Source organism: Mustela lutreola, chromosome 4, assembly GCF_030435805.1.
Source record: "Mustela lutreola isolate mMusLut2 chromosome 4, mMusLut2.pri, whole genome shotgun sequence".
Classification (NCBI taxonomy): domain Eukaryota; kingdom Metazoa; phylum Chordata; class Mammalia; order Carnivora; family Mustelidae; genus Mustela; species Mustela lutreola.
The window spans coordinates 55,741,821-55,767,434 of record NC_081293.1 but is presented as its reverse complement, the minus strand read 5'-3'; the positions used below and the strand labels follow the sequence as shown (position 1 = coordinate 55,767,434).

Genomic DNA, 25,614 nt, shown 5'->3' with positions numbered 1-25,614 from the left:
ACAGCTGGTACCAGTGGATCCCTCAGGAAAGAAGAATTTGGAAACTGGGAGACAGCGGTTTAACCTTTCACCTCTGAATTTTTTTCTAATACATGGCCCATTTATCACCTACACTTAATACGGAGCAATTAAAAGTAAAATTACATTTTTTGGATGGCTAGAAAACAGAAGTTGGCTAAAGTAAAGTGGTGCTAACCGGCAACCAGAAAAAAAAAAGGAAAAGCCCACCAAAGTTTTCTGCGCCTACCTTCTCACGACTCAGAAACACTTGGCGTAGACTTACCAGACTAGCGTCCCGCCCGCCGGGCTTCAGTCCCTCCCCGCCCGCGGCCCCGCCCCCCAGCCCTCGCCCCGCCCCCTGCGACGTCACCTCCGCCGACCCGCTCCCCCGAACTCCCTCTGGCTCCCGCCTTCGCCCGCTTCCGGTCGTCGTCGTCGCCGCTGCTGCCGCTGCTGCTGCTGCTGGGGCTGCTGGCGGAGGCCGGAGGATCGGGCGGCGGCGGCGGCGGCGGCTGAGAGGGCGGCGGCGGGAGCGGAGCGGGACAAGGGAGCGAGAGGAAACGAGCGAGGAGCGAGCGGAGCGCGTCCAGCCCCGCCCGCCCTTCCGCTCGCCGGAGCGGCCGCAGCAGCCCGGGCCCCCAGCCGCCGCCGCCGCCGCCGCCTGCCCGCCCGCCCGCCGGACAAAGCCCGAGAGCCCGCGCCCAGAGCCATGTCCTCGTCCGCCGGCAGCGGCCACCAGCCCAGCCAGAGCCGCGCCATCCCCACCCGCACCGTGCCCATCAGCGACGCCGCGCAGCTACCTCATGACTATTGCACCACGCCCGGGGGGACGCTCTTCTCCACCACGCCGGGAGGTGAGCGCCGGCCGCCCCGCCGCGGCCCGGAGCTTGTAGCCCGTTTCCTCCGCCGCGTCCCCGCCTGCCTCCCACCGCGGGCCTTTAACTCAGGGCGTGTCCAAGCGGGGCCGCCTCGGCCCGCGCAGCTCCGCCAGAGCCTCCCCGCCCCCAGCTCCGCCAGAGCCCCCGGGAGGCTGCTTTCGGAACCTTAACTTCGCATTCTTTCTTGGCTGCAACTCTGTTCAGCGCGCGCCCACTCGGGGAACGTGGCTCTCCCTTCGGTTGGGGGGAAAAAAAGCCCTTGTTCCCGTTTCGTGGCAGATTTCTGCGCTCGACCCAGTTTTCTCCCCCCACCCCCCACCCCCGCCTCCTCCTAGGCAAATTCGTCTTGCACTTGGCCTTGCTCTCGTTCTGCATTACCTCTGCCTCTTGCATGTCCTGCGTTTGTGCACATTAGTGGTTGACTTTGGAGCTCTCTCCCGGGCCTTTTTGGAAAGGAAGCTGGGCAGAGTAATTCGCTGCTGGGACTCTGCGATGACTTGTTTTGCTGCTTTTAGAACAGCAGGAGGAGGCTGGAATGCGGAGTTTGGACGCCTCGCCCAGCGTTATCCTGCTTTGACAGCATTGTTTACTTGCTGGACGAGGCCCCACGAGGGGCGGGGGCGGGGGGAGTCCCCAGGCCCAGGCTGGGGGAGAGAATGAGAGAGTGATAAAATAATATTCGAGTAATAGCCAAGGGAGAAGACGTGGGGGTAGTAGAGCGCTGGCAGCTTTAAGGATAAGTTTTTGGCAATGGCGCCCTTGGGGATAGATGAGGAGGGCCATTGTCAGGAAGGGCACCCGGATCGGTGGGATTGCTCGATTCTGGGGAAGAGGCAGCGCAGGGAGAGTTTCCCCTAGCATTGCTTTTCCAAGTGTGACCAGGAACTGTTTACAAGGAAGAACACTGGAGGGGAGGTGAACCATGTTGAATTGGTCTGGGGAAAGGGAACTCAAAGGTTGTGTGTCCGCTGACTGGGCTGTTCTCCAGAGGGAGGAGACTGGGGAGTGATCTTGTGGGACCTTATTGAAGGGGTTGGCGCTTCATTTTACCTTGGGAACTTTGCGTTCTTTTGGTGTTGGGGTGGCCTCTCCCTAGATGGTTGAACTTTGCTGGCAGCCCCTGGCGAAGAAGATGGCTAGCTTCGTTCCTGTGGGCGGGGCTCACCAGCTTGTACTACAACCAATCGGGTGCCGTTAGGCCCAGCCATCCTTGAATTGATTGCACAACAGCAAGGCCCACAGAGTAGGAAGACTTGCCAACAACAAGGGATAAAAAAATTGAGGAGAGAGCTCTGCAGATGAAACGGTCCAGGCCACTCTACAGAGGAATCCGTCCAGGACGGGGAGGGGTGGCTGCCTTGAAAGACTTTAAAATGACCCAAGCAGAAGTTCACCAGTATTTTTGGATAGCTGGGCTTAAAGAGGCTTTAACTTTGCGGGACAGTGGGATGGCTTGGTGAGGTGGCTTGCCTCACTGGAGAGCCCTCTGGATCTTCTGATCTGTTCAAGGCCGGCCCCTGAGTATGCTGCCATTGTGCTTTCTGATGGTAAAAGATTTTGGCAGACCAGTATCTGCTCCAGATACAGTTGTCCTGAACTTGAACTGACAGCTTTTAAGAAGTGGATATTGTTTTCCAAGGTGATAGGAAGGGGTTTGTAACTTCCTTCAGAATTCTCGGTGGTACTGGTCAGTAAATGCCCACGCTGCCAGCTGTTGAGAACATGTCATGGTTTACAACTGCACTGAGCTATTATTTATGTGGGAAAGGAACTAAACTTTTAGCTATATATTAATCATTGTTCCCCTGCCAGAAGAGTCACAGAAGGAGTACCTTTTGGGCGTATTTCAAACAGCCAAGCTACCTTGCTTTTAAAATAAGGGCATAGTCTTTAAGCATTGCTTTAAAGATAGAAACCTGTCTCATAGTCTGGATTAGTTCCTGAAATGCTTGGAAAGATTCTGTCGGTGATACTGATTCATTTACCCTTCCTTCCAACTTAGAGTCACTACTGCTTTCTCGAATATCACTTAACTGTCTCCAGATAGTTTCTGTACACAGTCTTTTGTTTCAGATTTAAATAGTTGTCATCTTAGCTCATCTATGATATTGAACTTATATTTATGGGTAGAGCAGATTGTAATCTTTGGGTTTTTAACACGGAGACTTACATAATGTGTTTGTAGGCTACAGTACTGTTGGGCTTGGATTTAATCACGATTAATTCAGTGCTGTTTAGATGCACAGTAGTTACTGATTTAATTTTTCCCCCGTTGGAAATTTTTCCCCTCCTGTGGTGGTTTGTTCATCTCTCTTGTTACATTCCTCTCTCTGCCACTGTGTAATTGAGCCAGGGAAAGATAGTTTATTTGGTCTCTCTTTCAGGTACCTGAATTAATGTGATTAGGTATTTTAAGTGTGTTTTGTGGGCCTAGTGCAGTGCTTTGCACAAAAGAGAACCACAGACAAAAGTAGGAAATGCGGCCCTTGCTCAGTGATCTTAAAATGTTGAAGGGGGCTGGGGACTGAGATTTTTTTGTTCTAGAACAACAACAACAAAGTATAGAATCCAATGCTAAAATACATTTCAGGTGTGAAAACATTTGGAAAAATGATAGTAAGCTTGCGTTGGAAATCTCTACTTAGTGGGAAGGAAGGGCATTAGTATGTCCTGTCTTTAACTTCTGGAAACCTTTTGGAGTGCCATGCACATGTTGCAGCGTTCCAGGATAGCAGTTGATGTGCTCAGTGCCCTAAGTGATCAGACTGGGCAGGGGCATTCACAACATAGTGAACTTAGAATTTCTTCTCCTTTGAGAGTCCTTTGTTTACTGGGGATCAGAGGTTACAGCCTATCCCTTGGGAAGGTTTCTCAAAACTGCCTTCTCATGGTTTAGGAAATGAGAGGTGGGTGGAAGCACACTTGCTCTGACCTTTGGATTTCTCAGCTTGCTAGAAGAGTGCTTACTTATTTTCATTGTTGAGGAGAAGGAAGATTTTTGTTGAGTAAATTCAAGGCAGAACAACAACAAAAATAATGCCCTTGGATTTTATGTTTTATCTGCCTGTGGAGGAGTGAGGATGGTATTTGGTTCTTCCTTTGGGAAGCTACATATAGCCTCAATGGAAGGGAAAGTTACTGTAGTTGTCCTCACTTTTGTAACACTCTGGTTAGCTGGAAGGGACCTAATGCTTTCGTAAGTTCTGAACTTTCTCCTTCTGGGAATGTTGTGTTCTGGGAAATGAGCAGAAACAGAGAGAACTCTTTTTTAGCCTTTCTTTCTGCCTTTCTTATGCTGCATAATATCCTCATCAGCTATGGAAAAGTGCTGTTGCCATAACAAGAGCACCAGAGGGGAACTAACTGTGATGGTCTAAAATCTTATTCGTGCTGCTACATCTCCTCTCTGCCAACTGGAGAGTTGCTGGGATTGGTTCATTGGGTCAGAATTACCTGTCGGCCATTGGAAGGGTCTGGAAATAAAGGAGAAAGTAGGAAGAAGGGAAAATAAAAAACTTGGCGTGACCTGTAAATAAATAAGAGTATTTGTGAGGAGTGCTCTAAGTTTTGACCTGGTTCCTTCCCTGGGAGATGAATAGAGCTCTATGTGGATATGGGGAAGGAAGGTCAGTTTCTGACTATTGTGAAATTTCTAACTCCATGACCTTGGGTTGAGTTTATTCTAGGCCAAAATCTTCTGAACCAACAAATGTACTTATTTGGATGGTTTAATTTGAAGTTAATAAAATTTCTTGAATGTATATAGCATAGTCCCTGGATTCATGATTTAAACCAAGCTACTTGGTCTTGAAAGAGACCCTTAATCTTGAATGACTCAGACTTATGACTGGAGTCTTAACAATTTTATAAGAGGGGGTCTTGCAAAGGGGCGCCTGGGTGGTTCAGTAGGTAGAGCATGTGACTCTTAATATCAGAGTCCTGAGTTCAAGCCCCAAGTTGGGCGTGGAGCCTACTTAAAAAAAAAAAAAAAAAACAGAAGAAGAAGAAGAGGAGTCTTGCATAGTTTGGCTGCATTGTAGGCTTCATTGTGTGTGTAAAAATGTGCAGTTAATGTGGGGTAAGGTAGTACATCTGGTTGGAGAAGACAGCCTGTGAGTAGCAGAACTTTTTCTTAGCTTCCAAGTCTTTTGATGAACAGTGTAATATTTATTTATTTTTTTAAAGGATTTTATTTATTTATTTGAAAGACAGAGATCACAAGTAGGCAGAAAGGCAGGCAGAGAGAGAGGAAGGGAAGCAGGTTGCCCGCTGAGCAGAAAGCCCGATGTGGGACTCGATCCCAGGACCCCGAGATCATGACCTGAGCTGAAGGCAGAGGCTTTAACCCACTGAGCCACCCAGGGACCCCAAACAGTGTAATATTTAAGAGATTTTTGTTTCTCCATTTATCATAGAACAAAAGTCAGCTGAGAATTGCAGTCATTCACCTTACTGAATAGGCAAGGCCTAGACTTCCATTTTCAGATTTGTTCCTTGTGGAACTCCCATTTTGTGAAAGCCCCTTAGAACCTGTGTTTTAACAGGCAGCAGCTGTCCATCCCATGAGTGGCTAGTTTTTAAAGGTCCCCTGCACGTGTTCTCAGGCCATTCTTTGAAGGCAAAAGCTCAGAAATCCCTGAGAGTTTACTTCTAAGTAAATAATCTTTTAGATCTTCAGGATGAATGCCCTGACAAACAGAAGCTGTTCTAGTCATTGAGTGTTTTAAGAAAGTAAAAACTTTAACAAGCAAGGACAAATGAACTGGAGAAGGCAGTTCCATCCGTGTAGGTTCCATGGGTTTTTTAGTAGACAAGACCATATCATCTGTAAATAGTGATAGTTGTATGTCTCCTTGTTCTTTCTGAGTGCCTTTTATTTTTTCCTGCCTAATTGCTCTGGCTAGAACTTTAAGTACTGTATTGAACAGAAGTGGCAAGATAGTGTGAACAGATTACCTTGTTTTCAGTATTAAGAAAATTTCTCGTCTTTCACTATTAGGTAAGATGTTAGCTGTGGGTTTTTCATAGATACCCTTTATCAGTTTGAGGAAGTTCCCTTTTATTCCTCGTCTGTTGAGTGTTTTCATCATGAAAAGGGGTTGGATTTTGTCAAATGCTTTTATTCCCCCCACTTACTGAGTTGGTTGTGTGATTTTTGTTTTTTATCCTGTCGACATGGCATATATGTCAATTGATTTTTGGATGTTGAACCAGCCTTGTATTCTTGGGAGAAATCCCACTTGGTCATGGTATGTAATTGTTTCTATGTTGCTGAATTTGTTGTGCTAATATTTGGTTGAGGATTTTTGCATCTCTGTTCATAAGGGGTATTAGTCTATATTTTTCTTATGATGTCTTTGGTTTTAGAATCAAGATAATACTGGCCTCATTCACTTCTAATTATTTTAGAAATGGCCTGCTGTTTATAGCAAAATGCTGCCTATTTAGGTGTAAATGTAAATGCTGCTCTCTAGGTGTTAAGAGACACTTTTCAGAAAGTGTGAGAGGTTGTGATTCTTCACGCTAAGATGCATAATTAATCATTTGGGCCTCAGAGGAGCCCATGTTACCACCAGAGACTTTATGTTCGAGTCAGGCTGTTTTAGGTTGAAATGAAACTATTCTCTGGTCAGATAAATTCCTAGAATCGCAAATAGGCAGCAGGTAAAAACAGTGACCTAGACTAGGGATTTTCCAGTAGACTCTTGCCTTTCATCAAGACTTTGTTGTTAGACTTCAGGCTCCATACATGAAAAGTGGGAGATGTTAGTAGATAGGCATTATTTTTATTTTTTTAAATACATGCCCAAGAGCAGGGAAATTTAGATGAAATTAGGAAGAAACACAGTTGAAATGAAAGCCAGGTTTGAATCTGAATGTTTTCCCCATACCAGTAGCAGTGATCCTTCGTTAATTATTAGTATTACAGACAGTGTAACCACGTCTGTGAAATCTAATCCAAAGAATTGATCCAGGACACAGTCAGCAACCTGGCAGAGCCAGTCAGTTTTTTCCTGGAATCAGAGCAGGGCATTTTTGTAGAGATGATTTATTTCGGGATAAATGTTCAAGCCCAAGTAGAAGTGGATATATTTGGGGGGCATCTGGGTGGCTCAGTTTGTCAAGCATCTGCCTTTGGGGGAGGAGGGCAGTCATGATCTCAGGGTCCTGGGATTGAGCACCGTGTCTGGCTCCCTGCTCAGTGGGGAGTCTGCTTGTCCCTCTCCCTCTGTCTCCCTCCCTACCCCCCTCAAATAAATAAACAAAATCTTTAAAAAAAAAAGTGGATATATTTGATGTACTTTATTTTGACCCAGATTTTCTGAAGGTCAAGGCTAGACAAACTTAAAATCATTTGACATTTATTGATTAGTTTGTGGTTCATACACCATTTTGGACCTGGTATTCCCTAAAAAGATCATCTTTTCAACTCATGGTGCAGCTGAGACTCCTGGAGAACGAGGTTTGCTTAGTGCCCCTAGCTACTTTGTGTTGGTCTCCTGACTCCAGGGGCACTATAAATACTTTTAACTTCTCTGGATATTAGTTTCTTCGTGTCTAAAATGACAAGCTTCTGCCAGATGTTCTCTAAGCCTCTTCTAACACCAGACCTTCAGAATAGGAACACAGTCGTTACCAACTTCCTTTTCAGGCCAGGCGTATGTTCTGTGATGGCTGTGTCCCAAGTGACTGCACCAGAAGCCATCCTTGGACAGTATCTTGGAGATCATTGCTTCCGCTTACTGAAACTTGAAGTTAAACAAAGCAGAGTAGGATTGGCTTTTCACAAACCTTAGACGTCTCCCATTTGCCCTGGTACTTTACTCATACTAAGTTAGAGGATCCTGAGCCTCCAGTCATACGTCCCGTTGACATAAAAAATTGTCCTTCTTGATTTTATTAGCACTTCAGGGATTTGATTGTGGCACACACTGAATGGAGGGGGCTGGCTTAGGCAGCTTTTAGTTTCCTCTGGGTTATCGGCATAGGGCTTTTTAGGAATCTGCTTTTCTTCCAGAGTCTCCACGAAGCATAGATGTTTAAGCAGACATTTTAAAACAAAACAAAACAAAACAAAGCAAAACAAAAAGCAGTCATTTCTTCTAAGTGGCAGTGTTGCAAGCCCCAGGATATGCACCATGCCTACCAGTCATGGCTTCCCGCAGTGTCTGGTCTGGTGTGCATCTGACCCAGTTCCGGCCAAATGAGATGTAGAAGAAAGTGTGCCGAGGGTTTGCTGAGGATTTTCTCTTGGATGGAGAGAGTCTCCTGAGGGAAGCCCTGTTTAATTCCACACTCCCCCTTTCTCCGTGCACACTTGTGTGGGGGTGTAGGTCCATCTTAGCCTTTGGAAGATTTTTGTCACCAGCTTACTCAATCAAGCTGTGCAATCTGGGCAAGTTACTTGAAGTTTCTTGCTCTGAGCTGTCATTTTGCATGAGCGGATGCCTAATTCTATATAGGAGGCGGCCATAGTTAAACAGAACTTTATGCTGGGGACCCTCTGAAAGTATAGTTACGACTACCCTGTTCAGTTAACCACATGACAGTGGACTTTCTCTAGGTGGTTTAAATTAATAAAATTTCTTGAATGTATATAGCATAATCCCTGGATTAATTATTTAAACCAAGCTACTTGGTCTAGAAAGAGACCCTTAGTCTTGAATGACCTTGTTTGTGTACCTAACCATCTTGGTAAGCACAATTTTGGGCCTCTTTTATTGGTCGTCTTGTTCCTTGCCGTTTTGAAAATTACTAGTGTTTTCATCAAAGGGTAGAAGCTTTTTTCCCCCTTCTTCCATTCACCAAAGGAACTCTGTTTTACTCTAATGATTTCCTGGTAGTGTCAGCATCTAGAAGGCAATAGGGTCAAGGTATTAGGTTTATCTTTCTATCTATCTGGTCATTAAGGCATGAAGAAAATTTATAAATATCTGATGTTAAAAGATTTTAAAGTTCTTATTTGTTCTGAAATCCAAACATGTAGACTGAAGTAATATATGCACATTTTAAAAATAAGATGGTAATGGACACCTGGGTGGCTCAGTCGGTTAAGTAGCTGCCTTTGGCTCCGGTCATGATTCCAGTGTCCTGGAATTGAGCCCCACATCGGGCTCCCTGCCCAGCGGGGAATCAGCTTCTCCCTCTCCTGCCCATGCTCCTACTCTATCCTAACAAATAAACAAAATCTTGAAAATTAAAAAAATTAAAAAAAAAAAAGAGGTAAGATGGAAAAAGTAAACAGAAGCACCTAAAATGCAAAGTAAAATGCCAGTAGACAACTACTTTTAATGGTTTTAGTGCTTTTATTGGTTACTGCTGGTGCTGTATGTACATGTGCACCATAATTTCTTGGCTTGTTAACGTTAGATAATACCATCGATTCCCTATTATGAAAAATGAGTAATCTCGAACACTTTTATTACTTTCTCCCTTTCATTTCCGCTCCTCTCCGTTTACCAGTTTTTGTAAATTGTGTTATCGGTTCTTCTGATAGCTCTCTTCAAAATGTAAAATAATAGAGTCAGAATCTCTGTCACAGTCTGTCAGCTTAGCTCTCTGCTATATAAAATTGTACCATCCCTTCTGGCTTTAATTCCCTGGTAGGTCAACTTCCCCATTATTTTGACAGTATCAGGGAGGGCATATAACATGTACATACTCTCCTGTAAGTATTCTTCCTCGCTCTTTTTATAGTTTAATCACAAACAGTGAAATCTGGTATATAGCATATATGATATTTTGGTTCTTAACTTTTCAATATAAAACCAAGGGACATGATTATTTTCATAGAAAAGGAAATAGAAAACTCACTGGAAGGAAAAGCATCCATTGTCAAGGTGAAATAGAGAACTTTTTTTTTTTAACACTCCATCAATTGATCAAAATCATGGTCTTTTATTGTTGTTGTTGTTGTTACTTATTTCTCAAGAGAGCATATGCACAGGGGAGGGGCAGAGGGAGAAAGAGAATCTCAAGCAGACTGCTGAGCACAGAGTTCCACTCAGGGCTCCATCTCACAACTCTGAGACCTTGACCTGAGACAAAATCAAACTGTCAGATGTTTAACCAACAGCTATCCAGGCGCCTCGCAGCCCATTTTAATATGTTATATTCAAGGTATGGGTTTCTTGTATGGTTTTTTAAATTTTCCTTCTTCAGGAATTTATATTAACTCATTTCTAGTTACTTGTGGCTGCATTGGCTGACATGAAATTGGCCTGACAAGTGTGGCGGGCTGTTTGGATGAAATGTGGATTACCAGGAAGTTCTTGCTTTAGAAAATAGATGTCTCTGCATACACGTGTTTAAGAGACCTTGAGTATTGTAGCGCTTTTTTTGTTTGTTTTTATCTTGGAATAGACATAATCTCATGGTAAACATAGTATATAACAAGGGAAACAAAGGCTTTTTTTCTTGCCACTTTATAGTCAAATCTTAATGTTTTTCTTTGAGTACTTTTGATTTTTTTGAATGGTCAGGTGCTTTTGAATCGTACTGTATATCCTCAGTTGCTGACAAGCTAATTCTCCATTTTTGCTCTGTATCTGCTACAATGAAACTTTTTTTAGCTTTCAGGTATCTAAAATCCAAACACCTAAAATGCTATCCTTTTGTATTCCTGTTTTCCCTGGCATTATTTGAGAACCTTAGTGACGACCCTTAAGACTCCGGTTCTTCAGAGTGTCTTCTCTTCTGAATTAATTTGCTTTATTTGCATTCACAACCAAATGTACTTTAAGAATCCACTAAAAAACTATTAGAACTAATTGAGTTTAGCAAGGTTGCAGGATACAAGAATGGTATACAAAAACCGATTGTATTTCTATACACTTCTATACACTTTCAGTGGACAATGCAAAAATGAAAACAGTTCCATTTCTAATCACATCAAATAATAAAATATATAGGAATAGATTTAATGAAAGGAGCGCAACACTTACACTGTGGAAGCTACAAAACATTGTTAAAAGCAATCAGAGAAGACCTAAATAGATGGAAGGCGTTCTCCATGTGTGGATTGGAAGATGGTGTTGATGACTATTTCCCAGATCTACACAGTCAACACAATCCCATCAAAATCCCAGCTGGCTTCTTTGCATAAGTTGACAAGCTGATCCCAAAGTTGATAAGGAATTTTAAGAGACTTAAAATAGCCCAATTTCAATAATTGTTACAAATCTAGCCAGTTTGGTACTGCTGTAAGGATAAACATAGATGGGGCACCTGGGTGGCTCAGTGGGTTAAAGCCTCTGCCTTCAGCTCAGGTCATGATCCCAGGACCCTGGGATCAAGCCCCACATCGGGCTCTCTGCTCAGCAGGGAGCCTGCTTCCTCCTCTCTCTCTGCTTGCCTCTCCACCTACTTGTGATCTCTGTCTGTCAAATAAAATATTTAAAAAAAAAAAAGGATAAACATAGATAAGTGAGATAGAATTGAGAGTCCAGAAAAAAACCCATACAGTTATGGCCACTTGATCTTTGACAAGGCTGCCAAGACAAGTAAATGGGGGAAGAACAGTCTTTCCAACAAATGAAACTGGTACAACCGGATATCCACCCACAAAAACTGAAGTTGGGTCCCATGGCTCGAAAACCTAAATGTAAGAGCGTAAAACCTATAAAATCTTTAGAAAACAACATAGGCACAAATCTTTATGACCTTGGTTAGTAAATAGTTTCTTGAGTATGGTGCCGAAAGCACAAGCAACAAAAGAAAAAGACATAAATTGGGCTTTGTCAAAATTAAAAACTTTTATGCTTCAAAGAATACAAAAAAAAAAAAAACCCTCACAGAATAGGGGAAAATATTTGTAAATCATATATGAATAAGGGACATGTATTCATAAATATAAAGAACTCTTAAAACTCAGTAGTAAAAAGGTAACCCACTAAAAAGCAGGCAAAGGGTCTGAATAGACATTTTTCCAAAGAAGATGTCTATTGCAATGGCCAATAGGCATATGAAAAGATGTTCAACACCATTACCCGTCAGGGAAATGCAGATTAAAATCAAACCACAGTGAAATTTAAGAAACAAAACAAATGAGCACAGGGGGAAAAAGGAGGGAGGCAAACTGAGAAACAGACTCTTAACTATAGAGAACAAACTGATGGTTACCAGAGGGGAGGTGGGTGGGGGGAGGGCTGAAATAGGTCATGGGGATTAAGAAGTGCACCTGTTGTGATAAGCACCAGGTGTTGTATAGAAGTGTTGACTTACTATATTGTACACCTGAAACTAATACTATACTTTGTGTTAGCTGAAATTTAAATAAAAACTTAAAAATCAAACCACAGTGAGATACCACTTCTCACTCATAAGATAGCTACAATAAAAAAACATACAAAGTGTCGGCTGCCATGTGTATACATTGGAACCCTCACATACTGCTGGTGGGAATGTAAAATGGTGCGGCCACCTTAGAAAACAGTCTGGTGGTTGCTCAAAAGATTAAACACAGAGTTAATCATATGATCTATCAATTCTGCTCTTACCCGAGAGAAAGGAAAACATATGTCCACACAAAGACAGGTACATGAATGTTTATAGCAGCATTACTCAGAGTGGAAATAACCCAGATGCCCATCAACTGATTACTTGATAAAATGTGACATATACATGTAATGGAATATTTGACAATAGAAAGAAAGAAAGCACTGAAAGATACTAAAAATAGACTAACCTTGAAAACATATGCAAGTGTAAGAAGCAGTCACAAAAGATCACATATTGTAAGATTCCATTTATATGAAATGTCCAGAATAGGCAAATCTGTAGAGACAGAAAACAGTGGTTTTCTGGGGCTTCTGGGTTGGAGAGGGACTGCTCAATGTGTATGGGTTATCTTTTAGAGGATGGTTGCCATGTTCTAAAGTTGATTGTGGTGATGGTTGCACAATTCTGTGAATTTACTAAAAACTACTAAATTACACACTTTGAACTATATGTGAATTACGTCTCAATAAAGCTGTAAAAAATGGATTTTATCACCTCTGCAAAGACAAAGAAGTTCTCCAAAATTTCCTTTAGACCTCACACATTTAGGTAGACCCTCTACTGCTTATTTCCTAGTTGGTCCAATTACAGTTCTTTAATGCATATGCTATTGCTAATATATAATTTAGAAATAGAAAGCTTGCTTTTACCCTGTGTTGTGTTTTTCACTCTTTTCCCCGGAGTTCCAGGCTTGGCATACTGCAGAAGTAAGAATAATCTTGTTCTGACTTGCAAGCTGATTGTTAGTTTAAGAACATCTGACAATGAAACCTCACTCTTTTGAAACCTAGTGACGAATAGAAGTGGAGGTGATACAGCAAATACACAAAGTCCATCCACGAAAGCTCTTTCCCTTTTTTCACTGGAAAGCCATCAGGCCCCCTCAGCCCATTTGCTCTTCATTTTACATAGTGTCCGAATAAGGGTACCGCTGATTACAAAGTCCCTACAAGGATAGAAGCATCAGGTTAGGACGGGTGAATTGTGTGCGCCCCACCCTTCCCCAAGTTCATAAGTTGGAGCCCTGACCCCCAATGTGATGATCTTTGCAGCTGGGGTCTTGGGATATAATTAGGTTTAGATGAGGTCACGAGGCCCTCATGATGGATTCATGCCCCTAGAAGAAGAGGCACTAGGGAGCTCGCTCCCCACTCTGCCCCATCTAAGGCCACATTGAAAAGAACTTTCGGCGGAAACGGACCATGCTGGCATCTCAGTCTTGGGCTTCTCGAGAACTGAGAAAATAGATTTCTGTTGAAGCTGTGGTATTTTGCTGTGGCAGTCCGAGCTGCCTGAGACTTGGGAAAAGAGGGGAGTTCTTAAGCCTAACGATGAGGGAGGTAACAATGAGGAAAGAGGCATGTGCAGGCTGTTCAAATACTGTGCAGTGGAGGGAAAATAATGTAGGCTCCCAGAGTCGCCACAGCACAGTTCATGAAGTGATCTTCAGAATAGTGACTGCAGTTCATCAAGCAAGGGTCTGGTTGTTTCCTGTTGAAGGTGGTAAAAAGTTTTAAATCTGTACTAGAAAAATTTCCACCCAAAATAATTCATGTTATTCACTTTTGGAAAGTTGAACTGTTTTCTGCTATCCTAAATGACTCACTCCTCCTCATTTCCAGATGCCTTTTTAAGTTATTACTGTAGTTCTTATTTTTCAAAGCAAAGAGGATGAAAATAGATTATTTTACGTTCCTTCTCCTAAAATTATATTGGACACAGGACCTAAGACTTGTGTCTTCTTTCAGCTGGGGAGGAATGATTTCCAGCTTTTCTAGGTGTTCTCCAGGGGTTGGAGGGAGGCATGCCAGGTGCTTTGCTAAGGTTAGGTTTACGGTGTGAGTCCTATCGTAAATGGGCTATGGTCCTTTGCTTCTCAGTTATTCTTTTTCTTTCTTTCTTTCTTTTTTTTTTTTTTTTTTTGGTCAGAGAGACTGAGCACAGGCAGACAGAGAGGCAGGCAGAGGCAGAGGCAGAGGGAGGGAGAAGCAGGCTTCCTGCTGAGCAAGGAGCCCGATGTGGGACTCGATCCCAGGACGCTGGGATCATGACCTGAGCCGAAGGCAGCCGCTCAACCAACTGAGCCACCCAGGCGTCCCGCCTCTCAGTTATTCTAATAGTAAACATAGGAAGATAATTGTAGCCCACTCTAGGACTCAGAGACTCCCTCTCTGAAGTTCTCAGCCTTTCCCTATCTCGGTTAACGGCTTTGGAATGAAAGAGCCAGCGGGCAACAGGGATTAGAGCTGTTGACCTGGTTTGTGCCATGCTGTCCTTCAGAGATGATCCTCCAGCATCTCCTTTTACTACCAGCGAGGCCCCCTTTATTATTCTGAAATGCACTTAGATTATAGGACCTGCCTGCTCGTGTAATTTTTTAAAACTGCGTTATTTCTGTTCTGTGGGCAAAAATGAACGGATTACCTAGTTTCTAAAACACCTGAGCACTCAAGCCTTGGTAAACTTAGAAATCGAAAAACAGAAGCCACCTCTACCGGTGTCTTGTCGCCCTCCCAAGGGGGCAGTAAGGTCGTGGCCATCCTGCTGTGTCCCTCTTGAGAAATAGCGCTTGGGGGCCCTTGGGGCGGCCCATGTGCCACTCACCCCGGTGTTTGTGTGTTAATGGTGGTTACCGTCCGACTCTTTCACTTCCGACACTGTGCTCCCACTCCGGGCATGGAGACAGAGTGTAGAGAGGCTTGGGCTGGGAGTCGGCACCCCAGGAGCTTGGTTCTGGTGTGGACACTGGTTTGCTCGGTGAGTTCCATTAAGTCACTTTGGGACAACAGAAGGGGCAGCAGTAGTAGGTCTTCTTAACTATTCATCAGGTCAGATGCCCTCTTCAGAAGGATTGTTGTAAAACACTCCGGTAGCACTTACTGGCATGCAGATTGTTTCATAAAATAGAGAAGGGTCCAGCTTTTACCACAGCTCTGTCTGGGAAGGATGTTTGTCTCAGTGCCTTTGGAAAGCCTTCAACTTAAAGGCAGCAATCTAATCTATTGGTGCCCTTTTTTCACGTGTTTATTACTTTATTTAAGACTTTCTAGGAGCGCCTGGGTGGTTCAGTCAGTTGGCATCTGCTTTCGGCTCAAGTCATGGTCCTGGAGTCCCAGGATGGAGACCCACATCCGGCTCTGCTTCTCCCTCTCCCTCTGCTCCTCTGCCCTGCTTGTACTCTTCTCTAACTCTAAATAAAATCTTAAAAAAATAAATAAATAAATAAATAATAAGATTTTATAAATGGGGGCCCCTGGGTGGCTCAGTTGTTAAGCTTCTGCCTTTGGCTCAGATCATGATCCCAGGGTCCTTTGCACCCGGCTCCCTGCTCAGTGGAAGCCTGCTTCTCCCTCTCCCACTCCCCCTGCTTGTGTTCTTTGTCTCTCACTGTCAAATAAATAAATAAAATCTTAAAAAAATAATAAAAAATAAAACTTTCTAAATGGTTGAACCAAGGTCACATAGAACTGAGACATAGCTGTGGCATAAGGAAGTCACAGGCTTTAGAGAAGCAAAGCGATGAAACGGGACCTAGAATAGGCGATGTGTATGGAGTAGGACGGGGGAAAGAATTTTTTTTAAGGTGTTCTGTAAAGGAAGTGATGTTGGGGCTGAGCCTTAAAGCTGGAGTGGAAGAGGAGGAAAAGGCACTCCTCCAGCAGAGGGGCCTGGCCCAGGCGGGAAGGGTAGAACTTACCCTTTTTGTTTGGACTGTGAAACCTCAAGGGTTAGGTTTTGATGGAATTTAAAATAAATTCCTGGGTAATAATTGTAGATTGAAAGCCCCTTAATTTGTTTCAGACTCTTGAACCCTGTTTTCCAGGAACCCGAATCATTTATGATCGAAAGTTTCTGTTGGATCGTCGCAATTCTCCCATGGCTCAGACCCCACCCTGCCATCTGCCCAATATCCCAGGGGTCACCAGCCCTGGCACCTTAATCGAAGACTCCAAAGTAGAAGTAAACAATTTGAATAACTTGAACAATCATGACAGGAAGCATGCAGTTGGTAAGTGTTTGGGGGGCCGAGTGGATAGCCCTGGGAATTCCAGTGTCAGTCGAAAGGTTGACAGGTTGAAAATTGATTCCTCAGTTATAACCTACATTCATGTATAGGTCTCTAAGGTTCCCGGCAGCTCCCATCACCAAGGTTTACTGAAATGTTCTGGAAACCCTAGGTTCTAAATCTTAGGTTAATCTAATCCGGGAATAGGGAGAAATCCAAACTCAGGTCATAGGAAATTCTTAGATTAGTCCTTGAACCAGCCCTCAAGTCCTTTCCAGCCTGGGCTGTACTGAACTGGGAGTAACACACAGAACAGAACTGAACAGGCCTCATTTCCATTGCCCTTCAGAAATAGACCTCTTTCTTAAAAGAAGAATGTCCTTTTTGTGGTGCAGGGGGAAATAGGGTTTGTTTCCCCATTTTCCGGGACTGCCTATGATACACACACACTCACTCTCTCTCTCTCACACACACACACTAAGTAATGAGCCACTCTGTTTCAGTGGAAGTGGCCAGCTCCCAAGGTATGCCTCGGGTCGTACCCCCCGACTTCTGTGCAGGAGCCAGCATTCTGCCTTCTCAAATTCCAAATGAGCTTTGCATGGACAAAGTATTGATTGAGAGGAGGACTGAAGTTGAGAGCCTCCAGAAGAGTTTGCTGGCATGATAGATGCAGGCATCCCACTGGGGTCGCCTGCAGCCAGAGGGATGCTGGGCGGGTTTTCACTTGGATCTTCTTTCCCAGATCCTACTCCTTGCGGGTTGAGTGCCATTCTTTTTTCCACATTAAAAGGACGAGCCAAAGCAAACACATAATTGTTCTAAGGCAGCAGAGAATGGGAGAGTTTGGATCCGTTTTTGACCCTCCAGCGGAGGAATGACAGAGCTGCTTGGCCTTGCCTTTTGTTCTAAACTGTGTCTTGATTCTTCATAGGGGATGATGCTCAGTTTGAGATGGACATCTGACCGCCTGCAGGAGCGGCAGGAGAGCAGCGGCGCCGAGGCCGGGCGCACTGGATTGGGCCCATCGGATCAACAATGAACGGACAGAAGGGGCAGCCAGCAGTCCCATTGCAGCCCCCAAGTCCTCCTCTTCTTTGCTCTGGGTGCCAAATGATGCGCAGATGAGCTTCATCTGACCATTTCCTCTCCCTCTTTCCTGTCCCCCTTCCCAATTACACAGATTCCATCCAAGGTCCTTGGCATATTTCCGTAGACCTAAGCAGCCCACAGAGGAAAACAGTTAAACTCTGGCTTCCATAGTCATTTGAGAAAGACAGTTGAGAAAACCTAGCCTCCCCGTACTCCCTCCACCCCACCCCCCATTTTTTAAAATCCCAAGTCAGATATCAACCTGCCCACAATTGCTTGGCTGGGAAGTCTAGGGAAGTGACACGGGTATGGTGGGTTTGGCACTGTCCACGTCCTAACCCCCCACGTGCCCTCCCTGTCTCCCCTCTGTGGTTCAGAGCTGCAGGAGTCTGGGTCTCAGGTCTTCACAGCCGTCAGAGGGGGTGAAAATGGAGAGAGCCACTCTCCTCATCCGTTGAGGCATTTGTCCTTCGGGTCAGAGTGTGGTTTGTACAGCTCTGCTGGCATCACCCTGCCACGCTTTCTGAGACCCGCTTCGGCCTGCTTCCCCTCCTTCGTCCGGCACGAGTGTCTTCTGTCTTTAATGTTTGAGTGCCGCTTTCTGGTCCTTCACTTAGCACATCTCTGCAGAAAAGTGTGGGCCCCACCTGAGGGGGGAGTCCTCGGGAAGCAGCGGGGCTCTCCTCTCCTCCCTCCCTGCTAGCGTGCCACTGCCCGCTGTCCCTTTGTATCTGAGCCCCCCAGGTGATTCTGCCGCTCCTGCAACAGGCCTGTCCAAGCGACAGGCACTTCTGGGGGAGGCCTGCTCATAGCGTTCTACTGGGTGACCCTGCAGAATGACCTGGGGAGCGTGCTGAACCGGGTGGTTACTCGGCCTCAGCAGTCCTTGCTTCCTCGTCCCCTGAGCTTCGAGATATTCGCAGTCTCTGACCGCAAGGTCTTACATTTTGAGTTTAAAAGATGACTTTCAGAATGCTCTTCGAAGAGAGCCAAACTTTTTTCCTTTGTGGACCTGCAGAGACTGCTGGGATGGATAAGCACTGGCTCGAAAGTGGGTTCTCCCCGTTCTCTTGCCTTCCCCGTCGTCCTCAGAGTTGTTCCTCTCCTCTCCCTGCCTCTGTCTGTCCCTCCCTCCCACCTCTCTCTCTGCCAGGCCATTTTTCAAGTACACATCAAAGATACCTCAAGCGTTGGTATCTGTTAATATCTCACTCCTCTTATCTGAGGAGTGATCTTTTATTTTTAAGATGACTACAGACCTATTTTTAGATATGTTTTCAATACGATTTTGAACAGCAACTTTTTAATTACACATCTTCAGTGTTAGGAAGGTGAGAAATGTCCACGGGCGAGTCTGCTGTTCCATGTCACCATCCTTTGTCCCCCCCGAGTCCCTGACAAGCTCTTTGCTTCTCCCTCTAGTTTTGGGTGTGCATGTTTGCAGTTTGTAGCGGGTGGTGTGTCAAACTGGACCATTCTGCCTTGATGTGGCTTGTTCACCAGAACCTCATTCTTTTCCCTTCCCCTTTGCTTTTTCATGTCCCCACCACCACCCTCCCGACTGTTGACTGGTACAGTAATCTCGGGAGAGTGACACGCCCCACCCCTGTAGAAAGACCAACACCTCTGTCCTGGAACGACAAGTAAGGTAGCCGCTGGTGTTCTGGCAATTTCTGGTTGCATTCGGTGCCCTGAACCCTCTTGTGGAGAGACAACATCCCGGGATGATAGTAACAGGTCAACCAACTAAGAAAGCGAGCTGTTTGTTTTTCTTTTGAACTATGAAAAGACCCTGTTTATGAACACCTTTTAGACAGAAGAAAGGCTGTCTAGGGAACTTTGTTCTGTTTTCTGCTACAAAATGTGAGTAGTTCAGAGTGACCCTTTTGTGATGGTTGATGTTTCTCAGGAATAAGCTGGATCTCCAAAATTTGGGGGATGTTTTTAGTCTCAAAAATTGATGATCAAAAAAAGTATTTTCTTGTTGCTTTCATGTATCCCTGTTCTGATTGTAATTAAACTCCCAAATTTCACTTTCCATACTCTCGGGAAACCTTCAGTTGCACCATCATTTGCATGAGAAGCTTGCTCAGGACCCCATAGTCCGCTGGGAACTCGATTCTTTGAGAATGAAGCTTCTCGTCCTTCATAGCTGGCTTTGGCATTCTGTGGAGCCCAGCTCCAACTCCAGCTAGTCGGGCAGTGAGCAGAAAATGCTCCTTCTCGATCTTTCTTGCTACACATGAAAATCTGGTGGCCTCGCTGAGCAGCAGGGAGTGGATTTGAAACATGCCAGCTTCGGTAATGTCAAGGTGCCGTTTCCCCCTCTTCTACCATCTTGGGGAATCTCTGCACACGGCTCCCTAATCCGAGGCCATCTTTCTAGTTTTTGAGGGAATGTCAGCTGTATAGAGCAGCAGCCCACTCCTTCAGCCTTCTCTACAAGGACCTCCTTACTGGTTGGTGTCCTTTCCTGGAGGCCACTGCTGTGGGACGTACTTTGACCTCCACAAATCTGCATTTTAAAGATAGTTTCACAAGGCAGCAGATGAGCTTGTGACAGATGACACCTTGGTACCATGCCTCATGGAGTGATTTTTTTTTCAGGGCAAGCCAGATCCAGAAGAATGAGTAATCTCTCCTGGCTTTCTCTTGGGGAAGGAGAACCCTTTGAGGACCATCTGAGTGAGATGGTTATTAAAATCTTAGTGATCATTTATTCTTTTTGTGATGAGACCATGTTTCTGTACCCCTGAGGACAGTCCATCACAGTGAGAAATGACCTCGTTGCTCAGAACTCCAGCAGGAGACATGCATTGTCTTGGTCTGTCTTTACCATGTAGTTTGCTGAGATCACCATGTCTTTGTACTCTGTTTAAATAGCTAACGTTCTCCAGAGCACACTGTCTTGCAGCTGGCTTCTTGGTATTGGGCTGTCAAGGCCAGAGTTTGTCGTTCGCCTGTATTTGTTTTCTATTGCTGTTTAACAGATTACCCCCAAACTTTAAATCTCGAAAGGCAAACGTTTTCTGTCCGCTTCTGGAGGTTAGGAATGGGAAGCAGCTTAGCATGATGGCCCTGGCACAGGGTCACCGGGAGTGGCCACCCAGATGTTGGCAGGGTCTGCAGTCATCTCACTGGGGCTGGAGAATCCCCTTCTGCGTGCGTTCTTTGTGGCTATTGGCAGGATGCCTTCGATCTCTCCGTACGGGTCCCTGTGTAGAGCAGCATGAGAGTCCTCGCACCAGAGCAGCAGGCTACCCCTGAGCAGGGGACCCCAGGGAGAAGGGCAAGGAAGAGTCTGCAGTGCCTTTCATGACGGTCCTGTGGCCCTTAGAAGCAAGATCCTACGCCTGGCCGACAGTGGTGCAGTATCTGAGAATGTGGGGGCTCTATCTTAAAACCACCTCACTCCCAACAGAGGATACAGTCAATCCAACGCGGGGAAGGTAAAACTAGATACCATAGAGAGATAGCTTGCTACTGCCATGTCCAAACTGAATAGAAGACAGACGTTCTCTGTTTCCCCAAAGCCACCTGCAGGTTTGGAGAGCGGTGGCAAGAAATGACAATTCCTAAGAGAATAAAAAGAGTTCTACGTTTGCCTGGCTACCAGCAGGGCAAGGATGCCTTGGACCAGCACCCCATCTTTGCCTCTCCCTGGGCCAGGAACTGACAAAGGGAATCGGATCCTTCTAACTGAGCCACTAAAGCAGACTCCATTGTCGTCAGTGTTGTTAAGCCAAAGGAGGGTATGTGAACGAGGTGTTGGGTTAGCGACCGAATAAAAGTTTCACGGGTTGAGATTCAGAGGAAAGTTGATTGCAGCTGTGAGCCACGCCCCTGGCCGAGTCGAGGTTGGCACCTGCTCCCTGCAGCCATACCAGCCAAAACACGTTCAGGTCGGCTCTCTCCCCCAGGAAGCTACTTCTGCAATTCAGTAGGTAACATCTGGGAATTAGAAATGTCTGCTGGTGCTTCATCGCACCTCTAAATCCAGTGTGTGTCTTAACTGGGTGCCCACCTCGGCCTGGGCTTCCTGATGGATACGTGTTCTTAAAGAGAACTGGTCTGCGCTTCACCCATGGAAGAAACCTAGATGACCCCAGTCAGTTGAACACTAAGTTTTAGGGAATGTCTGCCGGGTGTCTGGTGCCCGTGCTGAACCACGTTTTAGAGACTTGAGATAGCTTCCAGACACACAGTCCTGTCTGGCTTTATGTTCTGCCTCTTCCCGGTGTTTTCTTCTCTGTAGCACTGCTTGGTTAAGCGTGAACTTGACCAAGAAGCATTGCTGCTGAGGCAGCCTGGAGAACAAGGCACTTCCCTCCACAAGTAGGGACTCCTTCACACCACTTTTCCATGAATTGCCTTTTTCCTTCTGATTTTGAGGCAGAGTCAAAATAGATGGGTCTTTTGTTTTTTGTTGTTTATGCTCCCAGCTCTTTGGGACCGTCTGACCGTCTGACCTCCTGGGTTCGGATGTCTGCAGTAGCACACAGCCTACTGCCTGTGCAGGTTTCACCCCAAAGCCTTTTGTTTAGCCGCACACGCTGTGTGCCTGCGTGCAGTCAAGGCAGCTGATAGTGCTGGAGCAGGATCCCAGAAACGGACTTTTTATTCATTCTCTGCTTCTTGGATATTCGATGGCATGTCAAGCATCTTGGCTGCTTAAAGCCAGGGCCCTGGACCCTTTGAGTTCTCCTGCAGAGTGGTGGTCAGTCTGCTGCCTCTGCATCTGGGCCAGAGCTTGCCTATCTTGGCATGTCTCTGGACTTAGAATAGCAGCTGTGTATTAATCTGCGAAACCCAATCACTTACCCACCCATGGCATCTGGGCACGGGTAATCATTTTAAAGAAGCATGGTTTCTTTGGCTGGGCAGTTTTCTGTCCGGACTTCGAAAGGGGTGTGGTTAACCACACACCCCCATCCCTGTGTCCTTACCTCTCAGTTTTTAATAAAGGATGAAATCAGATCTTGAAGCAACCGGGTCACAATTCTTTTGCATGCGTCCACCCCAGGGGCATTTCCTGTTCTAGTAAGGATTTTCCAGTTCAGCACTGAGGTTTCCTTGAGGCTAGCTCAGGAATTTCTTAGGAAAGGCTTGAAGGAGAGGGATGCAAACTGATTTTTTCAAGCATTCATTCATGTCACCTTTCCCACCCCCGGAATTTAAATCTCTTTCTCTGGGCTGGTCCTAGAAATGAATACCTTGTGGCAAAACTAGATTGAAGAGGTCTCAAGTTCCTGTTCAGAGGGCCTGTGGTTTCTCTTCTCTTAACCTCTGCCTGCAGCCCTGGCCAGCCAGCCATGCAGTATGGATGGCCAGGGGGAAATGAAACGCATTTCCTGGGGTATTAAATTTTTTGCCACCTTTGTGAGAGTGGGGCACTGACAGATGCTGCAGTGTTTGATCATCATGTGGCTGTGCCGAAATTTCCAGAGGGGGCTCTTGCCGGTGCTTACCCCCCAAATTCCTGGACACTTCTAACTCAGAGAGTTCAATGAATATAGCACAGAACAGCCAATCTTGCCCCTGGTGTAGCCCCGTCCTCTCCATCTTAATCTTTAAAAACAAACCAAGTCCAGGCCAAGGGTAATTTTTACTTGAAACCAGGAGGGTTGGGGAGGAACACGAGCTAAGTAAGGACCGGTGCTCCAAGTAAGCCATCTTGCTCCTGGTGGCCGGGTCCAAATCACTGAATACTGTGAGCCAGTGCCTTTCCCTCCCCTGAACACAGCCCACCTCTTCCCACCTGGGTACCCCAGGGGCGAGCCTCAAAGGAGGCATCTTGGAGAGCCCTGAGGACACTCATATCCAGGGGTCCATTTTATGCATCTTTAATAAGATATTTTCTGTGTAAAACAAATGCTCTTTCCTGTCTTGGTGCCACCAGTGGCCCAGTTCCAACCACTGAACGGAAAAGTGGAAACTGCCAGTACTTCTTGGTCTTCCCTTCATGCCCTTTGACGTGGTTGTCCGCCATCCCTCCGGTCCATTTCACCGTCATGGATGGGGAGCAGAGGATGCCATGCGGTCTCGAGGCAGTCCTCTGTGAGCCTGTGATCACTCTTGTTGGTTTTGGTTTTGGTTTTTGTAACTGTCCTAAACCAGCAGGTGTTTGGAAATTAGGGAAAAAATTAAATTCTCACCAATGGTTGCTGTTACAGTTAAATCAATAAAGATCTTGAATATCAACTTGTGTTTTGATTGTCTTAAATTTGGGGTGAAACCCTGTTGATTTCATACGGGAGGCTGGGGGGATATCTACTGGTGAGGTAGATGGGCAGGGGCAGGGGTGGTCAGCCATCTCGTGGGGCAGTTCTCAACCTTGGTGGAGAACCGACATTGTTCAGCCGGCCCAGAGATGTTTAGTCCCTTCCCTCAAGCCTGGTGGTGAATGGGTGCATGCAGGAGGCCGGACGTGCCAGGAAGGCCCCTGGCATGGACCAGTGTCACAGAGGCCCAGACAGCGGCTTCCCCTTTTCCCCAAAAGGGCACCATGTGTCTCCAGGGGCACCCGCCAGACACCCATCCCCTCCGAGGTCCCAAACTAGGCTGTACTCCGGGGGCATCCAATTCCTTGCTATTATTAATCCAGTGAGTCTCACATATTACCACCGCGAGCGAGAATTCTGTCTTGTCAGAGAGGTGAACAGAGGTCCGTGGAGTCAAAGTGGACCCGAGGAAATGTTTTCCTGATCAGACAGTGGCGAAGTTTGATTCTGAGGTTTCGGAGTGAGCCAGACTTGAAGCCCAGCCGAGCTGCTCGGAGGCCTTCCTCCTGCCAGGATTCGCTCAGGTAGGTCAAGGTTAAGAACTACCTGCCCCTAGGTGGCTGTGAGGCTCATGGAAGGTGTTTAGCCTCGGGCTGGCACAGGAGGAGTTCAGGAAAGGGCTGGAGCACAGCCCAGTTGGTGGGGTGACCCGAGGTCGGCCAGCTGGGCCTCCTGTCCCTCGGGAGTGAGCAACTTGAGGCGTGGAGCTGACTACAGCCAACCACCCAGCCTGGGACCTCTGGAAGGAATCTGGGGTAAGAAGGGTCCAAACCCTCCCACTAGCACTTCATATGGCCTTTTCCCCTACATTAAGGTAGGTGGGATGCCACCTTCCAAGGCGACTTAGGATGGGGGGAGAAGGGGAGACAAGACGGCGGCGAACAGTCCCAGTGGGAGTCACAACCGGCTCCCATGCATCCCACATTTCCACTTCTCTCCTTCCAATCTCTTTCTTCACTCGTATGTGCCGCCAGGCCCACCTCCTGCTCCAACCCGGGACAGTAAGACATCTACTTGTCCCCACTCAGCTGCTGGCCTGGCACGGCTCTGAGTACAGGAGACCTTTGCCTTGAGAGCACGTTGAAGTAACCATTCTGAGAGCCCCGTGTGGCCCCCAGGTTAGGGCAGGCCTCTGTTCTTGGGGGGCGGTATTTCCTCCACATGGAGTGCAGGGCTCGAGGCTATACTCCTAGGCTTCTGGCCCGGTGGCAGGACGACCCACGGCTGACAGGAGGGCATTCTAGTGGGATTGCGGGGCGCTCAGCAGGGCTCAGCAGAAGCAAGCTCTGCCCCTTCGTGCCTGCCTCATGCGAGGAGGGGTAGGGCCTTGTCTTCGAGGTTTGCTCTGAGCCAGTAAACCTTCCCAGGGAGCCGCAGCCACAAGCAGCTTTAACTTGCACTTTCCCGGCCATCGCCAGAGAAGGAATGTTGGATACCTGTTTAGTATGCAAGACGCTTGAAAGCCCCAGCGTGGGATTTTCACTTGCCAGAACTTCAGTGTGGTAGTGGAATTGGGTCCAGATGTTCGGTTCCAAAGTCCTTGACCCCAAAGTAGGGGAGCAAAAACCTCCGGCTACTGTCAAGGATAGGGCCCTGGGGCTCCCGAGACCAGAGCTGCGGTCTTGACCCAGTGCCTCCTAGCTGTGTGGTCAGGCCCTGGGCTTCTGGGTGGGATTAAAAAGCTGGCCTCACAGGGGCTCCCCAGCTCTGCTCTTTTCTGAATGGAGTCAGCGGGCAGAATCCCATTGTGATTTGGGATCATGGCGAGGGCAGTTCTGTTTCCACCCCAGGAAAGGAGCAGCCAGAGGCCAGAATGGCTTGGTTGCCAAATCAGGGCACTGAGGTTTCTCAAGCCCGG

At 46.4% G+C, this 25,614-nt stretch overlaps 2 protein-coding genes across 7 annotated transcripts in view; one reads left to right on the top strand and one right to left on the bottom strand.

The window, feature by feature from the left end:
• The window catches only part of LRRC20 (leucine rich repeat containing 20), a 111,254-nt gene extending 109,823 nt beyond the window's left edge, over positions 1-1,431 (bottom strand). For 2 of the 6 annotated variants that reach the window (XM_059170029.1, XM_059170032.1), the window contains exon 1: positions 1,257-1,424. Coding sequence is in view for 1 of the 6 variants with exons in the window: in XM_059170033.1 (XP_059026016.1) it covers positions 1,257-1,290 (34 nt within the window). In the remaining 5 variants the exon portion in view is untranslated. Of the gene's footprint in view, positions 1-1,256 lie in introns of all 6 variants that reach the window. The other 4 variants (XM_059170035.1, XM_059170037.1, XM_059170033.1 and 1 more) reach the window with 3 other exon arrangements.
• On the top strand, positions 408-23,676 carry EIF4EBP2 (eukaryotic translation initiation factor 4E binding protein 2). Its single transcript, XM_059170038.1, has 3 exons — positions 408-854; positions 16,201-16,386; positions 17,318-23,676. Exons 1-3 carry the CDS (start codon positions 710-712, stop codon positions 17,347-17,349), a joined length of 363 nt encoding a protein of 120 aa, XP_059026021.1. The 5' UTR covers positions 408-709; the 3' UTR covers positions 17,350-23,676.
• The last annotated feature ends 1,938 nt before the right edge of the window (positions 23,677-25,614 follow it).